The 26,654-nt window shown below is 40.4% G+C and overlaps 1 protein-coding gene across 1 annotated transcript; it reads left to right on the top strand.

Annotated features, from left to right (window-relative positions):
* The first annotated feature begins 1,345 nt into the window (after positions 1 to 1,345).
* TCEAL3 (transcription elongation factor A like 3) lies at positions 1,346 to 4,563 on the top strand. The gene is given in 3 exon segments (XM_036305854.1): positions 1,346 to 1,970; positions 2,281 to 2,808; positions 2,810 to 4,563. Coding segments are annotated over 2 exon segments (606 nt in total). The 5' UTR covers positions 1,346 to 1,970; positions 2,281 to 2,307; the 3' UTR covers positions 2,915 to 4,563.
* The last annotated feature ends 22,091 nt before the right edge of the window (positions 4,564 to 26,654 follow it).

Genomic DNA, 26,654 nt, shown 5'->3' with positions numbered 1-26,654 from the left:
TTACACCTGCCAGAATGGCTACCATCAATAAATCAAAAAACAAAAGTGCTGTCAAGGATGTGGAGAAAAGGGAACACTAGTACACTGCTGGTGGGAATGCAGACATCAGCCATTATGGAAAACAGTATGGCAGTCCCTTAAAAATTAAAAATAGATCCGCTGTTTCACCCAGCCATCCCACTTCTGGGAATATATCCTAAGAATCCTGAAACACCAATTAGAAAGAATATATCCACCCCTATGTTTATAGCAGCATTATTTACAATAGGTAAGATCTGGAAACAGCCCAAGTGCCCATCAGTAGATGAGGATATACTAGTAAAACAGCTGTGGTACATTTACACAATGGAATATTATGCAGCTGTAAAATCGAAGGATCTCTTACTCTTTGAGACAGTATGGACGGACCTGAAATAAGCCAGTTAGCCTTATTTAATAAAGAACACTTGAAAATGAGGGGAGAAAGAACAACCACCCAATAGCAATATGTGGAAAGACATGTACATACAATTTACAATGATATCAAAATAAAATGCAATTGAGAAACTTCTCACCTATCATTTTAGTGGAAATTAAAAAGTGTCACACATGGTAGAAAGGGTGTGGGGGAACACACACTCCTGTATTGCTGGTGGGAAAGCAAAAACGGATCTGAGCCTCAGGGGAGGGACTAGCCTGGAGATGTAATTAAATTGGGAATCTTCTGTGCTTGGAGGAAAATGAACAGAGGTAACTCAGGGAGAGAACATGTGGACTGAGAAGAGAGGAGGCCCAGAAACATCTTAAAGTGGCAGCACAACTTCTGGCGGGCACCACCACCAGACTCCAGTCAGGCACAGCTGGTCTTGAAAGCGGGCTGTGGGGCTGAGTTGCTGAGCACTCTTAGTGATGTAGGGTACCCTCCCTGTGATTAGCTGTCACACCTGGAGATAATGGGTATCTCACAGGGATGGTGGGCGAGGACCTGAGATGCACCAGGTAAAGAACCTGCGGGCAGAAAGCTGCCTCCTGCTGTCAAAGATGTGGAGAAAAGTTTCAGTGAGTACCCCCATGGCCATCACCTGCCTCCCTCCCCCCATCCACTACCACCTCCGGTCTGCAGCAGCCAGGTCTCCCAGGATTTGGGTGAGGGGGGGTTCTAGTTGGGGGTGATGCGACGATCACGTGATCCACCGAGTGCCCACGTGGGCAGCAGCATCCGCCCCCAGACAAATCCCAGAGCCGTTCGCTCCCCTTGCCCGTGGGGTGCCACCTCCCTGAGATGCCCTGGCAGCAGGCGAGGGGCGAGTGGGCTTCCATGAGCCTGAGGAGGCGCAGGCCTGGCCCGGGCCCGCAGGTGAGTGTGCCGGTGGGCCTTGCCAGCGGCCTCGGTTGGGGTGAAGGTGGACGCGAGGATGAACAGCGGTAGGGTGGGGAAGCTAAAGAATCACGGAGATGGGGGAGGAGGTGGACCCAGCGCTGGCGCTGGCGCGGGCAGGTGAGGAAAGAAGACCCCATCACAGGCCCCGCCACCACCTCAACGCCCCACCTCTGAGCCCTCCATCCATTTTCGAGCCCGATATGGGAGGGGGCACGTACCGCAGTGCGACAGTGAAACGTAGGCATATTCTGGAAATAACTCCCTCCCCTCCCCCCACCTCACACGGGGCCTGTGAGGAAATACTGACCTCCACGAAAAAGGGGTGAAGGTGGGGTGGGTTAACTGCAGGGGAGGGGTACACAGAAGCACAAACAGTTTGGAAAGCTTCCTCATCTGGTGCCCCAGGCCTGAAAAGCGATATGGCCACTTGGATGCGGGGCAGGTAGGGGAGGGCAACGTTGGATGTGGAGCGCCCGGATTCAGAAAAGGAGCACCAGTCCACTGAGCGCACAGCCACTGCCCCGGTTTCTTGTCTGTCTGCAGGTCTGTGTGTCTGAATCCAGCACTCTGCTAGGCACAGAAAGGAAAAACCTGTCCAGAATCCCTGCAGGTCAGTGAAGTGGGGGTGAGGCACTGAGGTGGGGTGTGTGAGTGTGGAGGACACAGCTTGGGCAAAATCTGAGGGTTCACCTCCACATATAATATAAACACACCCCATCAGACTGAAGGATGATACAGAAGATACCAGGGCTTGCCAGAGAAATGGTTGGCTCTCGTGTGTACAGTGGGGAAAAGTGTGGCAGAAGGCCAGCTCAGGGGAACCCTGGCCATGGGCCAGATGCCAGTACTATCTGAGCCAGTCCTCACTCTTCCTTGTCTTCTCTTTCTCTCCTCCTCCCCCACCCCACCCCACTCCCTAGTACAGGAAAGGGAGGGAACATCTCAATATGGAAAAACTCTATAATGAAAATGAAGGAAAGCTGGAAATCGAGGGAAAGCCAGAAGATGAAGTAGATACAGAAGATGAAGGAAAGTCAGATGGGAAAGAAAAGCCAGAAGTGGAGGGGAAGCCAGAGCACGAGGAAAAGCTCCAAGACCAAGGACAGCTAGATGACGCGGGGAAACAAGGAAAGCAGAGCAAGTCCCAAGGTGAGGGGAAAGCAAGCAGTGAGGGCAAGCCAGAACCCCAGGCCAAGCCAGAGAGCCAGCTGCGAGCTGCCGAAAAACGCCCGGCTGAAGAGTATGTGCCCCGGAAAGCTAAGCAAAAAATGGACAGGTGGACGGATGATTCCCTCAAGGACTATCAGGAGGACTTACAGAAAAGGCATTTGGGCATTGAGGAGAGGATGAGAGAATGTGGAGATGTGTCAAGGGCTCAGGAAGAGCTAAGGAAAAGACAGAAAACGGGTGGTTTTCATTGGCTACAAAGAGATGTACAGGATCCATTCTTCCCAAGGGGCCAATGGGGTGTCAGGGGAACGAGGGGTGGAGGTAGGAGCCAAAGGGGTGTACATAATATCCCATATCTTTAAAGCCCTTGGACTTCAATTATGATTTCTCTGATGAGAATATTCCAACCCTGCTTTCCCTTGGGCAGGGAGGGGGGACGGTATTTTCCAGGCAATGTGCTTTAACCTTAAGCTGATACTTTGCTGTAGGTGTCTGCCATTCTTGTTACCAGCCACCTTTTGGTCCAACTATACAGTGCTCTCTGTTTCAGTACTGGATTTTCATTCATGTGCATGGAAGAGAAGGTCATGGTACTTTGTAAAACAATAAAACTGTTATTTACAGTGCCAGCCCAATTTTGTAAAAATGTGAATATGTTTGCATAATGCATTTATGCACAGAGAAGACTCTGAAAATGTATACACTAAAAAGCAGGTGGTGGTTTTTCCTGCATGGTAGCCAAAAAGAGGTCTTGCCTATACTCAAAAATAAGTCCAGTCACCTGATGGTTAGGTACCTCCATGCCATTCCTCTGTGGACATGACCATCCCTATGTCATCCCCTAGTTGTAACCATGTCAGTGGGCACTGATGTCCCATATCCTGGGTCCTCTACTGCTCTATGACTCCATCTGTGATTCTTTTTCTTTGCTTTGCTCACTAATCTCCACTTTTTCCTAAAGGATATGGATTATGTTTGTCATAATAAAAAAAATCCAAAAAAATATGAAAAAGAAAACAAAATGAGGAAATCAATACATGATAAACCATCGAAATGTTCAGTGAATTTATGAGGGCAATGAAAATGCTTAAAATTCTTGTCAGAATGTAAAATGATAAGTAAAACACATTATCTCTAGGGTTCATAGCTAGAGGAATCAATCTGGTGGTTTTAACAACTGCTGAGTGGATCAAATGAGGTACTACGTGAGCTGTGTTGGGCTGGCTCCTTTGCAGTAGAAGTAACCTGTATCCTGTCAGACACTTAGGTGAGAGTTGACCTGTGCCCAGAAACAAATCCAAGTAGCTGAGAAGAGGTACCATCCTTCTCTGGATATTACCATATACCCTCTGCTGACAGCTATTGATATGATGGAGTCCTCATGGTGACAAAGGTCCTCTGATTCCCTATAGTCTTCAAAGGGCCAAAACCCCTATTTGACTCCTACAGGAGTGTGGATAAAGCCCATGCCCCAATTTCAGAGTTATACCTACTCAGGTGATACTGCCCAGGGGCTGCTTGGGCCCCACTGTATTACATAGTTCATAGCAAATTAGTCATTACTATTTTTAGTTCATTATATATTTGCTTGTAATATCTTTTCTCTTCATAAGACCTAGATATTTTGGGTCCACTGGGGGCTGTGTCCTGAGAGTAATGTATGGACTAGACAATAGATGGTGATTTGAACTAAACACCACACTGCAGTACCCCAGGGAAATCATATCTAAATTTACATGTCTTTCTTAGTGTGCTTGCTTTCTAAAATGTCTTCTGGCTTGCTTGCTATACAAAATCAAGAGACTTGTCCACCCAGAACTGAGGGTTACACAACTGAGTTCCAAGCTGAAAATATCCCTTCCCGTTCCAAACCAATTCCAACTGAAAAGGGTAATAGTGCTCTTGAAAATATTAAAAACTCTCAATGTGAGACATTTTTATTTAACCAACCAGTATATTCCTTTCTCAAAAGAGACTTTTTAAAAAAATATATTTTATTGATTTTTTACAGAGAGGAAGGGAGAGGGATAGAGAGTTAGAAACATCGATGAGAGAGAAACATCAATCAGCTGCCTTCTGCACACCCCTAACTGGGGATTTGCCTGCAACCAAGGTACATGCCCTTGACCAGAATCGAACCTGGGACCTTTCAGTCCACAGGCCGACGCTCTATCCACTGAGCCAAACCAGTCAGGGCAAAATAGACTTTTCTTATTCATTCTGATATTCCTTACAGTGTAGTTGACACATTTACTTAATAAATTATGATTGAATTAGGAGTCCTGAGTTTAAAGAGATATACCGCTTATGGACTAAAGGCTGAATAGTGTTAATATGATAATTCTCTCCAAAACTGATCTATGAATTCAATACCATCCCAATAGAAATCCCAGCAAAACAGGATTCTAAAAGTTATATAGAAAAACAAAGGACATAGGATAACCAAAATATTTTGAATATGAAGAACAAAATTAGAGGACTCACTGACTGATTTCAAGACTATAAAGCTACAGTATCAAAACTATGTAGTATTGGCATAGGCTAGACCAGGGGTGGGCAAACTTTTTGACTCGAGGGCCACATGGGTTCTAAAACTGGAACGGAGGGCCGGAACAAAAGCATGGATGGAGTGTTTGTGTGAACTAATATAAATTCAAAGTAAACATCATTACATAAAAGGGTACGGTCTTTTTTTTTCAATAGTTTTATTCATTTCAAACAGGCCGGATCCAGCCCGCGGGCCATAGTTTGCCCACGGCTGGGCTAGACATATAGATCAGTGGGCTAAAACAGTTCAGAAAAGGCACATAGGTATATAGTCAATTCATTTTTTAAAAGGTCCCAAAGTAATTCAGGAAACGATAGATTTTTCAACAAGTGATGCTAGAACAATTGGATGTTGTCTTAATTCAGGCTGCTATAACAAAAAATACCACCAACTGCGTGGCTAAAACAACAAACACTTATTTCTCACAGTTCTGGAGTCTGGGAAGTCCAAGATTAAGGTGCCAGCATTTTGGTGTCTGGTGAGGGCCTGATACCTGGTTCATTAACATGTTTTCACATGGCAGAAGGGGCAAGGGAGCTCTCTGGTATCTCTTTTATAATGCGATTAACCCCATTCATTCAGTAGGGGGATCTTGGGATCTAAAGGCTACCAGTCCATATTCCCTTCTACATAGCCCATACTTATTCAGACAGTGAATGTATCCACTGAGGGCATCCATTATAGAGGAAACTGAATAACTGGGAGGAAAAAAATGACCATCTCTGTAGATATCATTCAGCCTTTCCTCACAGCAATCCCAGTGTGCTCAATGAGCCCATGTGCAAAGTGGACATGGAAGGAGAAATAGAGCTGTGCAAAAGCTCAACAATATTGACTCCCCTTACCAACCTTATCTAACTACTGTCACAGCTGAGTACAGAACCAATGCTGAGCCCCTAACATGGCACCATTTCTAGCGGGTACCAGTCATCAATTTGGAAAAAATGATTACAGGAGACCTCTTCCACATGAGAGAGACTACTTTGTCTTTAAATGGAAATAATCATGCTTTTTAAGATAGCAGTTTTATTGAGATACTAGAGGCCTGATGCACAAATTTCGTGTATCAGGCCTCTAGTTTTAGAATATCCTCATCATGCCCCAAAGAAACACTGTACATTAGCAAACACTAAATATTCCCCTCCCCCACTATTTTCCCCCAACCCAGTTACTGGCAACCACTAATCTACATTCTATATCTATGGATTTGGCTATCGTGGACATTTTCTACAAATGGAATAAAAATATGTGGTCTTTTGTGACTAACTTCTTTCACTCAACATGATGTTTTGAAGGTTCACACATGCTGCAGCATGTATCAGTGCTCCATCCCTTTTTACTGCCTAATAATACTCCATTAAATGGTATACCACATTCATTATCTGTTCATCAGTTAATGAACATTTGGGCTGTTTTAATTTTAGCTATTATGAATAATGCTGCTTTAAACATCTGTGAAAAAGTTATTGTTTGAACACATGTTTCAATTATTTGGAGTACGTGTACCTATGAATATAATTAGTGGGTTATGTGGTAACTAGGTTTAAAATTTTGAAGAATTGCTAAATGTTTTTATTTTTATTTTGTTAATCCTCACCCAAGGATATTTTTTCCATTTTTTAAATTTAATTTTTTAATATATATTTTTATTGATTTCAGAGAGGAAGGGAGAGGGAAAGAGGGATAGAAACATCAATGATGAGAATCACCAATCTTCTGCTTCCTACATACCTCCTACTGGAGCTCAAGCCCGTAACCCAGGCATGTGCCCTCAACTGGAATCGAACCCCAGATCTTTCAGTCCTCAGGCTGATGTTTTATCCACTGAACCAAACCAGCTAGGGCAAATTTAATTCTATTTTTTAAAAAATATTTTAAATATTGATTTCACAGAGGAAGTGGGAGGGAGAGAGAGACAGAAACATCAATGATGATAGAGAATGATTGATTGGCTGCCTCCTGCATGCCCCCTACTGGGGATTGAGCCTTCAACCCGGGAATGTGCCTTGATTGGGAATCGAACTATGACCTCTTGGTCATAGGTTGATGCTCAACCACTGAGCCACGCCAGCCGGGCTCCACTGAGTTTTTAGAGAGAGTGGGAGGTAGGGAGGCAGGGGGAGAGAGAGAGAAACATCGATGTGAGAGAGACTCATTGATTGCCTCTTGCACGTGTCCTGGCTTGGGCCAGGGATCAAACCTACAACCCTTTGGTTTGTGGGCCGACGATCTAACCACTAAACCACACCAGAGTGCTAAATGTTTTTAAAAGGGGCTGTACCATTTCACATTCTCACCAACAATGTATGAGGTTCCAATTACTTAATATTCTCACCAGGACTTATTCTTGTCTGTCTTTTGAAAAATCTATCTTAGTGAATGTGAAGTGATATCTCATTGAGGTGTGATTTGCATTGCCATAATGGGTAATGATATCAAATATATTTTCATGGGTATACTGCCCATTTGTATATCTTTTTTAGAGAAATATCTATTCAACACATTTGTCCATTTTAGAATTAGGTTATTTGCCTTTTTATTGTTGACTCATAAGAGACCATTATATATTCTGGATACAAGCCCTTATCAGATATATCATTTGCAAATCTTTTCTCTCATTCTGTGGGTTTTCTTTAACTTCCTGGATGGTGTCTTTTGAAGCACAGTTTTTTATTTTGATTAAGTTCATCTGTTTTATCTTCATTGACTATACTTTGGTATCATCTCTACGAAACCATACCCTACCTATGGTAACCAATATTTACTCCTGTTTACTTCTTCTAAGTTTTATTTATTTATTTTAAAATATACTTTTATTGATTTCAGAGAAGAAGGGAAAGGGAGAGAGAAATGGAAACATCAATGATGATAGAGAATAATTGATTGGCTGCCTCCTGCATGACCCCACTGGGGATCGAGCCTGCAACTCAGGCATGTGTCCTTGACCAAAATCGAACCTGGGACCTTTCAGTTCACAGGCTGATGCTACATCCACTGAGTCAAACTAGCTAGGGCTACTTCTAAGAGTTTTATAGGTTTAGCGCTTACACTCAGAACTATGATCTGCTTTGAGGTGTTTTTATTTTTAACGTTTTTATTAGTTTTAGAGAGGAAGGGAGAGAGAAACATGGATTGACTGCCTCCCACACACCCCCTATCAGGATGAGGCCCACAAACCAGGCATGTGCCGTAACTAGAAATCAAACTGGCGACCTCTTGGTGCATGGTCTGACACTTAACCAACTGAGTCACACCGGCCAGAGATCACTTTGAGTTTTTGTATCATGAAAAGTAAGGGCCCAAATTCATTCTTTTGCATGTAGATATCCAGCTGACCTGGCACCATTTCTTTAAAAACGATTCTTTCCTTATTAAATTGTCTTGGTATATTTGTCAAAAATGCATTGAACTGCCATAGCCAGGTGGGGGTAGCTAAGTTGGTTGAAGGGTCGGCAGTACACCAAAAAGGTTGTGGGTTTGATTCCTGGTCAGGAAGGGCACATACTTAGGTTGCAGTTTCCATCCCTGGTCAGGGCATGTGCAGGAGGCAAATGATCAATGTTTCTCTCTCACATCAATGTTCCTCTCTCTCCTTTCTCTCTCTAAAATCAATAAACATATTCTCAGGTGAGGATAAAAAAATAATAAATGCATTGACCATAAATATGAAGGCTTAGTTTTAGACTCTCAATTATGTTTTATTGATCTATATGTCTATCCTTATACAAGCACCACACTGTCTTGATTACTGTAGCTTTGTAATGAATTTGGAAGTTGAGAACTGTGAGGCCTGATTTCTACTTTTCCCTCAAGATCATTTTGGAGATTCTGGGTTACTTTGGATGTCTATGAATTTTGGTATCAGCTTGTCAAGTTCTGAAAAAATATCAGCTGGAGTTTTGGTACAGATTACAATGAATGAGATCAATTTAGGAAGTATTGACAATTTAACTATATTAAGTCTTACAACCCATGAAGCAGCATATGTTAACATTTATTTACGCCTTCTTTAATTTCTTTAAACAATGGTTTTTTTTCTCAGCATACGAATTTTGCACTTCTTTGATTAAATTTTATTCTAAAGTGTTTTATTCTTTTTGATGCTTTTAAAAGAATCATTTTCTTAATTTTCATTTTCAGATAGTTCATTGCTAGTGTACAGAAATATAACTCATTTTGTATATTGATATTGTATTCTGCTACCTTTCTGAATACATTTATTAGTTCTAAAAGCTGTTTTTTTTCAGTGTGGATACCTTAGGAGTATTATCTACAAGATCATGACTATAAATAGAGAAAGAATTACTTCTTCCTTCCAATCTGGATGCCTTTTATTTATTTTTCTTGCCTAATTGCCTTAGTTAGACCTAGAGTTCAATACTGAATAAAAGTAGGGGGATTAGACATTCTCATCTTCTGATTTTAAGGGAAAAACATTAAATCTTTAACCATGAAGTATGATGTAAGTTATAGTTACATTTGGGTATATCCTTACCAGGTTGAGGAAGTTCCCATTTTGTCAAATGCTTTTTCTGTGTCTAGTGATATGATCATGTGTTTTTCCTTTACTGTGTTAATATGGCATTTTATGTTGATTGATTTTCAGATGTCAAACCAGACTTAAGATTCCTGGAGTGAATTCCCCTTGATAATGGTATCCTTTATATATGTATATGATGTTGGATTATTTTTGTAGTATTCTGTAGAGGAATTTTGTGTGTATATCCATAAGGAATATTGTTCTGTAGTTTCCGTTTTTGTAATTTTTTTCTGTTTTTATATCAGGGTGATGCTCACATCATAGAATATATTGAGACATGTTCTCTCTCTTTTTTTCATGTTCTCTCTTTTATTTTTTGGAAGAATACTAAAGGTTTTTAAAATATATTTTTTTTATTGATTTCAGAAAGAGGAGAGAGAGATAAAACATCAATTATGAGAGAGAATCATTTGGTTGCCTCCTGCATGCTACACACTGGGGACAAAGCCCACAACTCAGGCATATGCCCTGACTGGGAATTGAACCGTGACCTCCTGATTCATAGGTTGATGTTCAACCACTGAGCCATGCTGGCTGGACTGTTTGTTGTTAATTTTTCTTTAAAATTTTGGTGTAATGAACCAGTGAAGTTGTCTGGGTCTGGGCTTTTCTTTTTGAGGTTTTTGGATTACTCATTCAATCTCTTTATATAGGTCTATTCCAATTTTCAAATTCTTCTTTAATCAGTTTCAGTACAGTATATCTTTTAAAAAAATATTTTTATTGATTTAAGAAAGAAAGGGTGAGGGAAGATAGAAACATCAATGATGAGAGAGAATCACTGATGGGCTGCCTCCTGCATGCCCCCTATTGGAGATCGAGCCCGCAACCTGGGCATGTGCCCTGACGGAGAATTGAACCATGGCCTCCTAGTTCATAGGTCGACACTCAACCATTGAGCCATGCCAGCTGGGCCAGTATGTCTTTTTAGAAAATGTACATTCTTCTAGGTTACCTAATTTGTTAACATGTAGTTATTCATATAATTCCTTTATAATTCTCTTTATTTCTTTAATGTCAGTAGTGATGTCCCCATTTTGTTCCTGATTTTAGTAATGAGTGTTCTTGCTTTGTCTTAGTGAGTGTAGCTAACACTCACTATACTCTATTATGTTTTCCTATACTCTATTATGTTTATTTCCACTCTAATCTTTATTATTTCCTTCCTTCTGTTTGCTTTCTATTTTTCCCAGTAATTATGTCAAGCCATAAATTAAATCTCAAAATATTTAAAAGGATTGAAATAATACAAAATGTTTTACAATCAAAAGAGCATGCAATTAGAAATCAGTATCATGAGGACATCTGGGGCTTTCACAAGTATGTGGGAAATAAAAAATACACTCCTTAAAAACTATTGGGTTTAAAAAGAGAACAAAGGTAAATTACACATTAATTTGAGATGAAAGAAAATGAAAACACTACATACCAAAACTTATGAGATGCAACTAAAGCAGAGCTTAGAGAAAAAAAATTATAGCTGTAAATAACTATATTTTAAAAAAGGAAAAAGATGTAAATAACCTAATCTTCCACATCATGAAACTATGAAAAGAATACAAACTTAACACAAAGCAAGTAGAAGGATGCAAACATTAGGAAATTAATGAGATAGAGAACATGAAAACAATAGAGAAAAATCAATGAAACCACATTTTTGTTTTTGAAAATAACAAAAGTAACAAATCATTAACTACACTGACCAAGAAAAAGAGAAAAAAGTGAGAGGATTCACATTACTAAAATCATGAATGAAATAAGGATTGTAAGACAATACTATGAATAAGCAATTTTCAACTGGTGTGCTGCAAGAATTTTTAAAACATGCAATACCTGACTATTTAGTTAGGGGCATTGGCCTCTTTCCTCTTAGATTGTCAAATTTAAAAAATGACAAGACAATATTTGTCTATTGTGAATAAATCAAAATCATACCTATTTTTGTCATATTGGCAAAATAATTTTTTTTGGTTTGCTGCAGAATTTTAGTAATTCGTTTATGTCTGCCATGAGATGAAAAAGGTTGCAATTTGCTGTTATAAACAATTGTATGACAATTAGATAACCTAGAAGAAATAAACATTCCTAGAAAGACACAAACTACCAAAAATGAGTCAAGAAGAAATATAAAGTCTGAAAAGACCTATAACAAGTAAATATGCCCTAACCGGTTTGTCTCAGTGGATAGAGCGTCGGCCTGTGGACTGAAGGATCCCAGGTTCGATTCCAGTCAAGGGCATGTACCTTGGTTGCGGGCACATCCCCAATGGAGTGTGCAGGAGGCAGCTGATCGATGTTTCTCTCTCATTGATGTTTCTCTCTATCCCTCTCCCTTCCTCTCTGTAAAAAAATCAATAAAATATATTAAAACAAACGAACAATAGATGAAATTAGTTATTTAAAAAAAAAACACTTGATAGGTTAACGCCGGAGTTTGCTGCTCTGAACAACTACTTCAAAAGTGAAACCAAAAAACGGAAGGGACATCACCCAGAACCACAGGAACGCTGGCTGAGTGGAAGTCCTACAACTAGGAGGAAAGAGAAACGCATACGGACACTCAGAGGAGGCGCAGTGCTGAAGTCAAATTCTGAGGTGCGAGAGCGGGCTGGCGGCGGAGGGCGCGGTTGGCGTTTTCAATCGGGAGGGAGTCGCAGACTCTGAGCTCCAGATCCGGGAGAGTCTTTAGGGACCCAGACTCAAACGGGAGAAGCGGGACTGTCTGGCTTCGGTCAGAGCGAGTGCAGCTTTCTCTCTGAGCTTTGCAGCGGGTGCTGGGACTCAGAGAGGCAGAGCACCTGGGGACAGGACTGAGAGCCGCCATAACTGCTCTCTCCGGCCCACCCTGTTGATCCTGTGCGACCCGCCCCGCCCAAGCCCTGCACAGAGGCTTTTGCTGGATAGCCTCAGGCAAAGGCTAGATTAGCACCTCCCTAGAGGACAGAAGTTCTCTCACTGCTGACACAGCTGATTCTCATAGCCACTTGGCCTGGAGGTCAAACCCTCCCTGGAATTAGCTACAACAATCAAGGTTTAACTATAAGACTGAGCACAAAGACCACTAGGGGGTGCACCAAGAAAGCATAACAAAATGCGGAGACAAAGAAACAGGACAAAATTGTCAATGGAAGATATAGAGTTCAGAACCACACTTTTAAGGTCTCTCAAGAACTGTTTAGAAGCCGCCGATAAACTTAATGAGATCTACAAGAAAACTAATAAGACCCTCGATCTTATATTGGGGAACCAACTAGAAATTAAGCATACACGGACTGAAATAACGAATATTATACAGACTCCCGACAGCAGACCAGAGGAGCGCAAGAATCAAGTCAATGATTTGAAATGCGAGGAAGCAAAAAACACCCAACCGGAAAAGCAAAATGAAAAAAGAATCCAAAAATGCGAGGATAGTGTAAGGAGCCTCTGGGACAGCTTCAAGCGTACCAACATCAGAATTATAGGGGTGCCAGAAGATGAGAGAGAGCAAGATATTGAAAACCTATTTGAAGAAATAATGACAGAACACTTCCCCCACCTGGTGAAAGAAATGGACTTACAGGTCCAAGAAGCGCGGAGAACCCCAAACAAAAGGAATCCAAAGAGGACCACACCAAGACACATCATAATTAAAATGCCAAGAGCAAAAGATAAAGAGAGAATCTTAAAAACAGCAAGAGAAAGAAACTCAGTTACCTACAAGGGAATACCCATACGACTGTCAGCTGATTTCTCAACAGAAACTTTGCAGGCCAGAAGGGAGTGGCAAGAAATATTCAAAGTGATGAATAGCAAGAACCTACAACCAAGATTACTTTATCCAGCAAAGCTATCATTCAGAATTGAAGGTCAGATAAAGAGCTTCACAGATAAGGAAAAGCTAAAGGAGTTCATCACCACCAAACCAGGATTATATGAAATGCTGAAAGGTATCCTTTAAGAAGGGGAAGAGGAAGAAAAAGGTAAAGATACAAATTATGAACAACAAATATGCATCTATCAACAAGTGAATCTAAGAATCAAGTGAATAAATAATCTGATGAACAGAATGAACTGTAGATTATAATAGAATCAGGGACATAGAAAGGGAATGGACTGACTATTCCTGGGGGGGAAAGGGGTGTGGGAGATGCAGGAAGAGACTGGACAAAAATCGTGCACCTATGGATGAGGACAGTGGGTGGGGAGTGAGGGCGGAGGGTGGGGCGGGAACTGGGAGGAGGGGAGTTATGGGGGGAAAAAAAAGAGGAACAAATGTAATAATCTGAACAATAAAGATTTAATTAAAAAAAAAACAAACACTTTCTGCTGGGCCAGTGTGACTCAGTGGCTGACCTATGAACCATGTCACAGTTCGATTCCTGGTCAAGGCACATGCCTGGGTTGTGGCCTTGATACCCAGTGTGAGGTGCGCAGGAGGCAGCCGATCAGTGATTCTCTCTCATCATTGATGTTTATATCCTCTCCCTCTCCCTTTCTCTCTGAAGTCAATAAATATCTTTTTTAAAACTTTCTGAAGAGAAAAGCCTAGAACCAGACAGCTGCACTGGTGAATTCTATTGTGATATTGTTTTTTTCTTTATAATAAGAAATATATATTTGATCTTCATCCTGTTCTTGGCACAGAACTCCTAGAACGCTTGGAATTTCCTAAGTGATGAGAACAATAAAGGTGTTGTCTCGTTATACATAACAAGCCCTTTTCAACAACATCAGAGTTTATATTAATGAGGTGACCTTTGCGAAGCCCCAAGTAACCTAAGGATGGCAACTGGTTGCCAAGGGGAAAACCATAATTAGAGAGGTGGATCTTTCAGTTCCTCCCCACTTCCCTCCCACCACCCCACCTGAGGGGAGGGGACAGGGGGTGGAGGTTGACCTAATCATCAATGGCCAATGATTTAATTAATCATGCCTATGTAATGAAGCCTTCATAAAAAAAAATCTCTGAAATGTGAGGTTGGTAAACACATGGAGGTGCTAGAAGACTCACTCTTCCAGAGAAGGCATGGAAGCTCCATGCCCCTTCCCACATACCTTGCAGCTATTCCATCTGGCTGTTCCTGAGTTATATCCTTTTATAATAAACTGATAATCTGGTAAATTAAAAGGTTTATTGAGTTCTGTGAGCTGCTTTAGCAAATTAATCAAACCTGAGGAGGGAGATCATGGGAACCTCCAATCAAAAGCACAGGCAATCTGGGACTTGCAATTGGCATCTGAAATGGGGGTGGAAGCGGTGTTGTAGGACTGAACACTCTACTTGTGGGATCTGATGCTATCTCCTGGTAGATAGAACTGAGTTAAAACCTAGCTGGTGTCACAGAATTGCTTGATGTGAGGAAAACCTGCATATATGGTGTCAGCAGTGAAGTACTGTGGGAGTAGAGTATTGAGAGCAGAGGATACACACAGGATTGTGTTTTTCTTTCCATCTACCAATATTTAAAGAAGAATAAACACCAACACTTTACAAATTTCCCAAAGTATTATTAAAAGACTAGAGGCCCGGTGCACAAAATTCGTGTACAGGTGGGGTCCCTAAGTCTGGCCAGCGATTAGGGTCAATTGGGGCTAGGCCGATAAGGGCCAGGCTGGAGAGGAGGTGATGGTCACCGGGCTGGGAGTGGAAGGAACACACACCAGACGCCGATGCCCTCTGGTTCCTCGCCAACCCCCCTCCTCCTTCCTTGCTGCCACCACAGTGGATGGGTAGTGGGCCAATTGGGGCCTGCCGGCTGGGGGGAGAAACAGGGCATGGGGGATTGGTCACTGGCCCCGAGGGAGCTGGCCCTTGGCACCCCTGGGAAAGGGACCGTGTCCACTGCCACCCATCCCTGGTTCCCAGTCCCAGCCCTGGGGCCAGGTGGTGGGACTGCGGGAGGTTGGCTGTGGGAGTGCACTGACCACCAGGGGGCAGCTCCTGCATTGTCTGCCCCCTGGTGGTCAGTGCGCATCATAACAACCAGTTGTTCCAGTTGTTTAGGCTTTTATATATATAGATAACTGAAGCATATTAAATTTTCAAAGAGTTTTTAAAAAATCTTTATTGTTCACAGGTAAAAAAACAACTTCATTGTTGAAAGTATTACATATGTCCCCATTTTTTTTATCCACTAACCTCTTGTAGCCCACCCCTGCCCCCCACCACATGTCTTCACCACACTATTTGTGCATACAAGTTCTTTGGTTAGTCTCTTACCACCCAACACCCCTGTGCCGGGAGCTGGTCCATCCTTGCTGTTTCAAGGGACCTGGCATATATGGCATACTGTTCTTAATATGTTTGCTCACCTTCTTGGCACTATGTGTTTTAACCAAGGTCACCTCTCTGAGAAAGGTTGTTTCCCCAGGTAGGGATTTTCCCCTGAAGTTAGGGAGGGCATAAAACCCCTTAACTAAGTGCCAGGCGGGTAATTAATCACTTTAACTACGAACAATCATGCTTAAGCTACATAATCTTTACTCCTTGGAATGGAGATAAGAAACGCCCTAACCTTTGGAATAGAGATTGATAGGATTGGAATCAACTGGTATAAAAACAGATGTAACAAGACAACAGAACCAACTCAGAACCTAGAGACAGAACCTGGATAGAACATGGCAAGAGAACCTGACTAGAACCTGGTGACCGAACCTGGCTGGAGAACCTGGACAGAACCTAGCGAGGGAACATGGCTACAGAACCTGGCTGGAAAACCTAGCAAGAGAACATGGACACAGAACCTGGCTGGAGATCCTAACCAGAACTTCGCTGGAGATCCAGACCAGAACTTGGCTAGAGATCCTGGCTAGGCTGCTGATCAACTGAACGCTGTCTCCGTGTCATTCCTTCTTCACTGACTCCGTCCACACCTTTGGGGACCCCTGGACCTGCTGGGGTGGACCCCAGCACCCCTGCCCCTCTGAGATTTTACAGACAGGCTTGTTCCATGCTTCTATGTCTGGATATATTTTGTTCATCAGTTCATTTTGTTCATTAGATTACACATATGAGTGAGATCATATGATACTTGTATTTCTTTGAATGGCTTATTTTGCTAGCAGAATACTCTCCAGGTCCCTCTATGATATCTGAAAGGGTAAGAAATGCTTCTTTTTTACTGCTGCATAGTATTCCATGGTGTAAATGTACCACAGCTTTTTTTATCCACTTACCTGTTGATGGGTATTCAGGCTGTTTCCAGATCTTTGCTATTGTAAATTGTGGTCTATCTTTGAGAATGACCCATGTGCACTTAAGAAGAATGTATATTCTGCAACTTTGGGGTGAAATGTTCTGTAAATGTCAATTAAATCCATCTTATCCAGTGTGTCATTTAGTCACTGTTTCCTTATGGATTTTTTTGTCTAAAAGATCTACCCAGTGAAGTCAGTGGGGTTTTAAAGTCCTCTACTATGACTGTATTATTGTCAATATCTCCCTTAAAGTCCTCCAGAAGTTTTTTTAGGTGCTCCTATATTGGGTACATGTTTACCAGGATTATATCATCTTGTTGGATCAATCCCTTTAGTATTATGTATTGACCATTACTGTCTCTTGTGATGGCCTTCATTTTGAAGTCTATTTTGTCAGATATGTGTATTGGTACCCCATTTTTTTTTGTTTCCATTTGCATGGAAAATTTTATCCCATCCCTTCACTTTCATCCTGTGTGAGTCTTTTCTTCTCAGGTGGGTCTCTTGTAGAAAGCATATATTTTGGGTCATGTTCTCTTACCTATTCAGCTACCCCATGTCTTTTTTTTAAAAAAATGTTTTAGCCCTAGCTGGTCTTAAAAAAATCAATAAAAATATATGAAAAATAAATAAAAATATTTTTTATTGATTTCAGAGAGGAAGGGAGAGGGATAGAAACATCCATGGTGAGAGAGAAACATTAATGGGCTGCCTCCTGCACACACCCCACTGGGGGTTGAGCCGGCAACCTGAGCATGTGCCCTCATCGGGAATTAAACTGTGACCTCACAGTTCATAGGTTGATGCTCAACTACTGAGCCACACCAGCCAGGGAACCCTATGTATTTTGATTGGAGCATTTAATCCATTTCCATTTAAGATTATTGGTACATACTATTTATTGCCATTTTAATTCTTTATGCCTATCTCTCCCACCCCTACTCTCTCTTTCCTATTATTATTACAGCAGTCCCTTTAGCATTTCTTACAATGCTGGTTTGGTGGTTATAAATTCCTTTGGCTTTTTTTTGTCTGGGAAGCTCATTTTACTATCTATTTTGAATGATAGCCTTGCTGGATATAGTAGTCATGGTTTCAGATCCTTGCTTTTCATTACCTTAAATACTTCATGCCATCCCCTTCTGGCCTGTAGAGTTTCTGATGAAAAATTGCTGACAGCCTTACTGGAGCTCCTCTGTAGGTAACAAATTCCTTTTCTCTTGTTGCCTTTAATATTCTTTGTCTTTAACTTTTGGCATTTTAATTATGCTGTGTCTGGGCGTGGGCCTGTTTGGGTTCTTCTTACTTGGGACTCTCTGTGCCTCCTGAACTTGTGTCTTTTTCCTTCACCAGGTTAGGGAAGTTTTCTGCCATTATTTCTTCAAATATGTTCTCTATCCCTTTCTCCCTTTCTGCTTCTTATAGCTCACCTACTATTCAAATATCATTGTTTTATGTTGTCCCACAGCTCCCTTAAGCTATGCTCCTGTTTGGTTTTTTTAAATTTTTTCTTCTTTTTGGTTCTCTGATTGAGTGATTTCTTTCTATCCTGTCTTCTAATTCACTGATCCGATCTTTGGCTTCCCATAATCTGCTGTGTATTCCTTCCAATGTGTTATTAGTACTATGTCATCCTTCATTTCCGATTAGTCATTTTTCATAGTTTTTACGTATTTTCTCATGCTGTTGAGTATCCTTGTAATCATTATTCTGAACTCTATATCTGATACACTTCTTTTAAAAAGTATACATATATATATATATATATTGATTTCAGAGAGGAAGTGAGAAACATCAATGATGAAAGAGGATCATTGATCGGCTGCCCCCTGCACGTCCCCTACTGGGAATCGAGCCCACAACCCAGGCACATGCCCTTGACCAGAATAGAACCTGGGAGCCTTCAGTCCATAGGTTGATGCTCTATCCACTGAGCCAAACTGGCTAGGGATATCTGATACTTTTCTTATCTCCATTTCATTTATCTCTTCTTCTGGAGAATTCTCTTGTTCTTTTATTTGGGGCTTGTTCTTTTCTTGTCTCTCCATTTTGGCTGCCTGTTTGGGTTTGTGTCCATGTATTAGGTAGATCTGCTAAGACTTCTAGTCTCTCATGCAGGACAATTTATGATGGCTAAAATGGAAAGGGTGGAAAAGAAAAAGTTTTGGTGAGGGTGATGAGAAACAAGCCCTCTAACATTGCTGATGGGAATGTAAAATGCCTTGCAAAATGGACTGGCAGTGCTTCAAGATGTTAAATACAGATTTATCAAATGACCAAGCAATTCCATTCCTTGGTATATACCCAAGAGAAAGGAAAAGATATGGCCACACAAAACTTAAACACAAATGTTCAATAGCCAAGGAAAAAAACCCAAATATTCATCAACTGAGGTTAGATAAACAATATGTGATATATATCATAAAATATATTTGGCAATTAAAAGAAGTACTGAAACATGTTATAATATGGATGAACCTTTAAAACAATATACTAAGTGAAAGAAGTCACAAAAGACTATGTTTTATTATTCGATTTGTAAGAAATTTCCATATTAGTAAATACATAGAGACAGAAAGTAGATTAGGGTTTGCTTGGGGCTGGCAAAAGGGTAGGGATAGGAAATTATTGCTAATGGATACGAGGTTTCTTTTGGGGGTAATGAAAATGTTCTAAAATTAGATTGTCTGATGGCTGCCTAACCCAGTGAATGTACTAAAAACCATTGCTTTGTACTCTCTTTTAAAAAAATATGCTTTTATTGATTTCAGAGAGAGGAAAGGAGAGGGAGAGATAGAAACATCAATGATAAGAAAGAATCATCAATCGGTTGTCTCCTTAAGGCATCCCAACTAGGGATTGAGCCTGCAACCTGGCCATGTGCCCTGACCGGGAAACAAACCATGACCTCCTGGTTCATAGGTCGATGCTGAACCACTGAGCCACACTGACTGGCTTATTTGTACTCTTTATGTGGGTGAATTATATGGCATATAAATTATATCTCAATAACACTGTTAAAGAGAAAAAACGTACAATAATAACAATGTATTGTGGAATTATAACACATGTACAAGTAAAATATAAAACAACAATAAAGAAAGAATGAGAGGGGGAATACACAGTTGTAAAGTTCTTCCATTATCCACAAAGTCACAATATTTAAAGATATACTGTGATAATATAAAATAAATATTTTAAACTCCAGAGCCATGACTTGGATATTTTACCTAAGGAGAGAAGCAAACTATAAAACAGATAGCTCTAAATCTTCCCAAAGAAAATCACTTCATTTGTACAGTGTGGAGATCAAGCCTAAAGTTGCTCTTGAAAACAGTGGAGGTTGTGGTATTTGGTATAATAAAAATATGTATTTGATTTTTGTCTCCAGTTCCTGGCACAGAGCTCCTAAAACCATTAGGGTTTCCTAAATGATAGAAGTGTCTTTTTTATTCACAAGTCTCTTTTGATCACATCTGAGTTTATTATTAACAAGGTGATACATGGTGGGACCCCCTAATATCAGGATGGGGGCTGGTTACCATAAAGATGAAACACAAATGATTAAAGAGTTAGAACTTTCAGTCTCACCATACCCTGACCCCCAACCTTTAGAGAGATAAGAGGGGCTGGAGATTGAGTTCAATTACCAATGACTAATGATTTAATCAATCATGCCCATGTGATGTAACCCTGTACCACTCCTTCCTCCCAATGCCTTGCCCTGAGCCTCTCTTCCATTTAGCTGTCCCTGAGTTGTATCCTTTAAAATAAACTGGTATAGTAACTAAAGCACTTGGAGTTCCCTGAGTTGTTCCAGTAAATTATCAAAATTAAAGAGGGGAGCCCAGCTGGCGAGGCTCAGTGGTTGAGCGTCGACCTATGAACCAGGAGGTCATGGTTCCATTCCTGGTCAGGACACATGCCCAGGTTCCAGACTCGATCCCCAGTGGAAGACGTGCAGGAATGATTCTCTAATCATTGATCCTCTCTCATCAATGATGTTTCTCTCTCTCCCTTCCTCTCTGAAATCAATAAAAACATATTTTAAAACAATTGAAGAGGGGATCATGAGAACTCCCCAAATTTGTAGCTGGCTGAGCAAAAGTGTGAGTACCCTGGGTACTGCATTTGTGGCTGGTGGGGGCATTTTTGTAGGATTCACCCCTTAACCTGTTGGGTCTGCATTAATTTGATGAATTGGTATAAGAACAGAATTGAGCCCTGGCCAGGTAGCTCAGTTGGTTTGAGCATCCTCCCGAGGGACCACGGTTGTGGATTCGATCCCCAGTCAGGGCACATGCAAGAATCAACCAATGAACCCATGAATAAGTGGAACAACAAAAATTTCTCTCTCTCTCTTCTCTCTCTCTCAGCAATAAATAGAAATGTAAAACAAATAATTGAATCGAGTTGTAGGACACCCAGTTGCTGGAGAATTAGAGAACTGGTTGGTGTTGAAGAACACAACACTTTTGGTGTTATAAATAGTGTCAGATAGCGCCACACATGGTGAAAGGCTATTGAGAGGACAATGGTAGATTCATTAGAGATATAAGCTAAATTCTAGGTCAGCTATTTACCTGAGAAAACCTGGGAAAGAGAGAGAAAACTAGGAGACCCAGGAGAAGAACTAATCTTAGTCACTAGAACAATTTATGCCTCAGGGCACTGTTAAAAATAATAGTGCTTACTCAGCAGGTGTGGCTCAGTTGGTTGAACACCAAGAGGTCCCGGCTGAATTCCTGTTCAGGGCACATGCCAGGATTGTGGGCTCAATCCCCAGTAGGGGGCGCACAGGAGGCAGCCAATCGGTGATTTGCTCTTATCAATGTTTCTATCTTTATCCCTCTCCTTTCCTCTATAAATCAATAGAAACATATTTAATAAATAAACAAACAAATAAATAAATAAATAAATTCTATTAAAAAACAATAGTGCAATCAGCAGACAATTAGTGGCATTTAAAAGCTCTTTGTGGTGCTGGCCAGTTTTGTTGAGTGGTTAAAGCTTCAGCCTGAGGACCAAAGGGTCACAGGTTTGATTCCTGTTCAAGGGCACATACCTTGTGGTTTCAACCCTGGCCCTGGTTGGGGTGCATCTTTCTCTATCTCTCTCCCCATCCTCCCTTCCATCCACTCTCTCTAAAAATCAATGGAAATATATCCTCGGGTGAGGATTAACAAATAAATAAATACATACATACATACATACATACATACATACATACTATGTGTGCTCAGGGAAATAGTCAAAGAGAGCCCTGACAAAACCACCTGACTGTGAACATACCTAAAGCTGTGTCCACTGAGGAGCAAAATAAGAGGTGTCATACTGTATGGGCACAGATATTATTTGTTTAGGGACAGTTGGAATATCTAAAATAAACTAAATTATCTAAAACAACACACATGTCAACTCTCGCCAGTTTAGCTTAGTGGATAGAGCTTCACCCTGCTGACTGAAGGGTCTTGGGTTTGATCCTGGTCAAGGGCTCATGTTCAGGTTTCAGGCTCAGTCCCCAGTAGGGGATGTGCAAGAGGCAGCCAATCAGTGATTCTCTCTCATCATTGATGTTTCTATCTCTCTCTTCCTCTCTGAAATCAATTAAAAAAAATTAGAAAAATAATAAAAACAAGCATGTCAAACTCAAAGGCTAACATGGGCCAAATAAACAAGGTTTAAGTTTATGTGGGCCGCAAAAAAAACAAAAGCTTCAATTTTCATAGAAACGTAGGTTTATTTTGAGAGACATGCTGAAATACAAAGGGCTGAAATAAGTGAGTAATCATTAACATAAAATAATACAACATTTTAATATAAAAGATTTTCTTGAACATTAACTTACCAGACACTGAATGACTGCACAAATTAATAAGTGTAACGCAAATAAACCTATTTTTCTTGTTCTCCGAAAGTGAAATATTTCCTGTTGCACACACCAAACAAGTCAGTCCAAGACTAATAATGTGGCAATTGGCTGCTAAAATATTCACTGCTAGTATTAGAAATGGTGCGCCTGCATGTAAAGGAAAAGAATGCAACACGAGAGAGAGAACAAGATGGCTGCAGAATAGGTAGACGTGTCCCAAGGCTTGTCCCAGAGCAGATAGAATGAACAGCTGAAGCTAATAACACCCACCCCGAATTGGCGAAGTAGACTCAGCTGGTGAGACAGTTTGCAGCTGGGAAGGGCAGAGTTCCTCTGGAAAGGTAAAAAACAGGGTTCTGGGCAGGAAAGTTTGCCAGATCTCTGGGCCCAGAGGGTCAGAGGGAGACCGCGCGGCACCCAGCCGCATCCCTTTGGACAGGCATAGCCTCTGACGGGGGGAAAGGAGATCCTCAGGACTGTTGGCGCTGGGGGATTTGAGATCTGGGTGCCATAATTACCAAAGATTGAGCCCAGAGGGGGCAGCCTGAAGCACTGACCAGGCCATGCAGTGCTGGTAAGAGAGGAGCTCATAGGGACTCAGTCTTCCCCGTTTCTGCGGCCAACGTTTGTTTGTTTGTTTTCACTGAACCCTGTTCATAGGACATTTCAGATACACACTCACCCATGCTGAGGAGCAGGAGAAGGTGCGGACGAGTGGAATCTGGGAAGAGGCTGGGGAGAGAAGGGGGGGCCAGGAGAGGTGGCAGCAAGTTGAGTGCTGAGTCACGCCTGAGCCCATGGACATTGAGAACAGTGTGGTGATTGCAGGGGTGGCGGGGAATGTGTGGAGGGGAAGTGGTTGGAGGTGGAAGAGGGGATAAATGGTGATGGAAAAAAAGGAAAATAAAATAAAGGGAAAAAAAGAATAAAATGACAATAAATACATATCTATCAATAATGGAATCTAAAAATTAAAATAAATGAACAAGGAATCTAATGAACAAGATAAACTGGTGAATAAAATAGAATTAGAGGCATGGAAACATGGAAAAGACTGAAATCTCAGAGGGAATGAGGGGTATGGGGTTGGGAAGAGATTAACCAAAGTTTTTTAAGCCTATATGCATTACCCATGGACACAAACAATACAGTGGTGAAGGCCTGGGGTGGAGTGGGATCTAGGTGGAGGAGGACAATGGGGGGGTGGCGAAAGGGGCACATCTGTAATACTCTCAACAATAAAGATTAAAAAATAAAAATAAAATAAACCTAGCCCAAAGGAATTTTACCTAATAATAGACAAACATGTAAACTGACCGTCCCTCTGCTATGCTCACCAGCCAATCAGGAGAGTATGCAAATTAACCCAACAAAGATGGCCGTTAATTTGCATATGTAGGCGTGAAGCAGCGGAGTGAAGATTGAAGGCTCTGGCTGGAGCAAAGGCCTGGGTTCCGGGTGCCTGAGGAAAACCGGTGCCGGCAGCCAGGGGAAGGGAAGGCCTATTGCACGAATCTCTTCGTGCAATGGGACTCTAGTATGAATATATATATTCATATGTATGTGTATGTGTGTGTGTGTGTTTGTGTATAGTTATATAAAGTAATAATTATAATGGTATATTGTTGGGTTTGTAAGATATTTAGACATTATATATATATATCAAGAAAATCACAAACAGAGGGGGAGAAAAAAGAGCTACATAGGAGTTATATTTCTGTATCTCACTAGAATTATGTTAGTATAAATCTGAAGCTTATTCTGATAAATATGTATATAGTAAGCACTGGTGCAAATACTAAGGATATAATTTTAAAATATAGCAAAAAATCATTAATGAAATTAAAATGCAACATTAGAAAATATCCACTTAATGTAAGAGAGGAATAGATATGAGACATATAGAAAACAGTGAAATGTCAGAGGTAAATCCAACTATATCAGTAATAATATAAAGTGTGAATGGCCCTGGCCGGTGTGGCTCAGTTGATTAGGTGTCGACCTATGCACCAGGAGGTCACAGGTTTGATTCCTGGTCAGAACACATGCCTAGGTTTTGGGCTTGGTCCCCAGTTGGAGGTGTGCAGGAGGCAGCCTATCAATGATGTTTCTCTTCCATCGATGTTGTCTATCCATTTCAATTTTTAATAATGGCTAGAACAACTAGGCAGAAGATCAAGAAGAAAATGGATGACCTGAACAATACTATAAAGTGACTAGACCTAATAGACATCTATAGAATATACTCCAGGATACACATTCTTTGGAAGTGCACAGGGAATATACTCCAGAACAGACCATATGCTAGGCAATAAAACAAACTACAATAAACTACTATAAATAATGCTAAGTATGTTTTCTGCTAACATGGAATGAAAGAAGAAAACAAAAAGAAATTTGGGAAAATCACAATTATGTGGAAATTAAACAACGCACTCCAAAATGACCAAAGGATCAAAGAAGAAATAAAAAGGGAAATTAGAAAACATACTGAAATGAATGAAAACAAAGACACAACATACCAAAACTTATGGGACACAGCTAAAGCAATGCTTAAAGGGACATTTACTGCTAATGCCTATATTAACTGTCTGTATGAAAAAAGAAGAAAAATCTCAAATCAACAACCTAACCTTCCACCATAAAACCCTGAAAAGAGAGGAAACTAAACCTAAAATAAACAGAAGGAAGAAAGTAATAAAGACTAGAGAGAAACTAATGAAACAGAGACTTAAAAAACAAAACCGGTTCTCTGTAAATATCAACAAAATTGGCATACCTTTAGATTGATTATCCAGGAAGAAAAGAAAAAAAAAACAAAATTACTAGAGTCAGAAATGAAAGAGGACATTACTACTGACTTAGAAATAAAAGGATTATAAAGGAATACTATGAATAATTGTATGCCACTATGTTAGATAACTTAGCTCAAATAGACAAATTCCTAGAAAGACATGAATTCTACCAAATATGTAAAGAAGAATTAATACCACTTCTTCAAAAACTTTTCCCAAAAAATAGAAGAGGAGTGAATAATTATCCTGTTACCAAAACCATAGTAGGGCCATGAAGGAGGCAGCCAATCAATGATTCTCTCTCATCATTGATGTTTCTATCTTTGTCTTCCTCTCCCTTCCTCTCTGAAATCAATAAAAATGTTGGTTTGATATCTAAGAATCAATCAATGTAAAACACATATCAATATTAATATATAATATTACATATATTATTATATATTATATATAATATATAATATTATATGTAATATTATATATTAATATAACATATTAATAGAATAAAGAACAATCTCAAAAGGTGCAAAAAGCATTTTAAAAAATTCAATACCTTTCTATAATAAAAACACAGCAAACTAGGAATAAAAAAGAACTTCCTCAACTTGACAAAGGGCATCTATGAGAAATGCACAGCTAACATACTTAATGGTGAAAAACTGGATATTTTCCCCTTAAGATCAGCAACAAGACAAGGATGTTTACTCTGTCCACTTCTAGTCAATACTGTGCTAGTGGTTCTAGCCATGGAAGTTAGGCAAGAAAAAAATAAAAGGCATCAGACTGAAAAAGACAGAAGTAAAACTATCTGTATTCATAAATGACATGATTTTATAGAGAAAATCCTAAGGACTCCACTAAAAACTACTAGAACTAAATTGGATTTTGCTACCTTGTTCAGCAGAATACAATTTCAATATACCAAAATCAATTATATTTCTATATGCCTGCAATGAACAATCCAAAAATGAAATTTACAATAGCATAAATAATAATAAAATACTTAAGGATACATTTAACAAAAGTGCAAGAATTGTACATTAAAAACCAAAAAACATTGTTTAAAGGAGATATAAAAATGGAAAAACATCTCATGTTCATTGATTGGAAAACTTCATATTAAATTGACAATAACCCCAAAACTGATCTATAGATTAAGTGCAATCCCTATCAAAATTCCTGCAACTGTTTAC

This window comes from Myotis myotis, unplaced genomic scaffold (assembly GCF_014108235.1).
Source record: "Myotis myotis isolate mMyoMyo1 unplaced genomic scaffold, mMyoMyo1.p scaffold_m19_p_4, whole genome shotgun sequence".
NCBI lineage: Eukaryota > Metazoa > Chordata > Mammalia > Chiroptera > Vespertilionidae > Myotis > Myotis myotis.
Note: the sequence above shows the minus strand (reverse complement) of the source record. Positions and strands in the feature narration are given on the sequence as shown.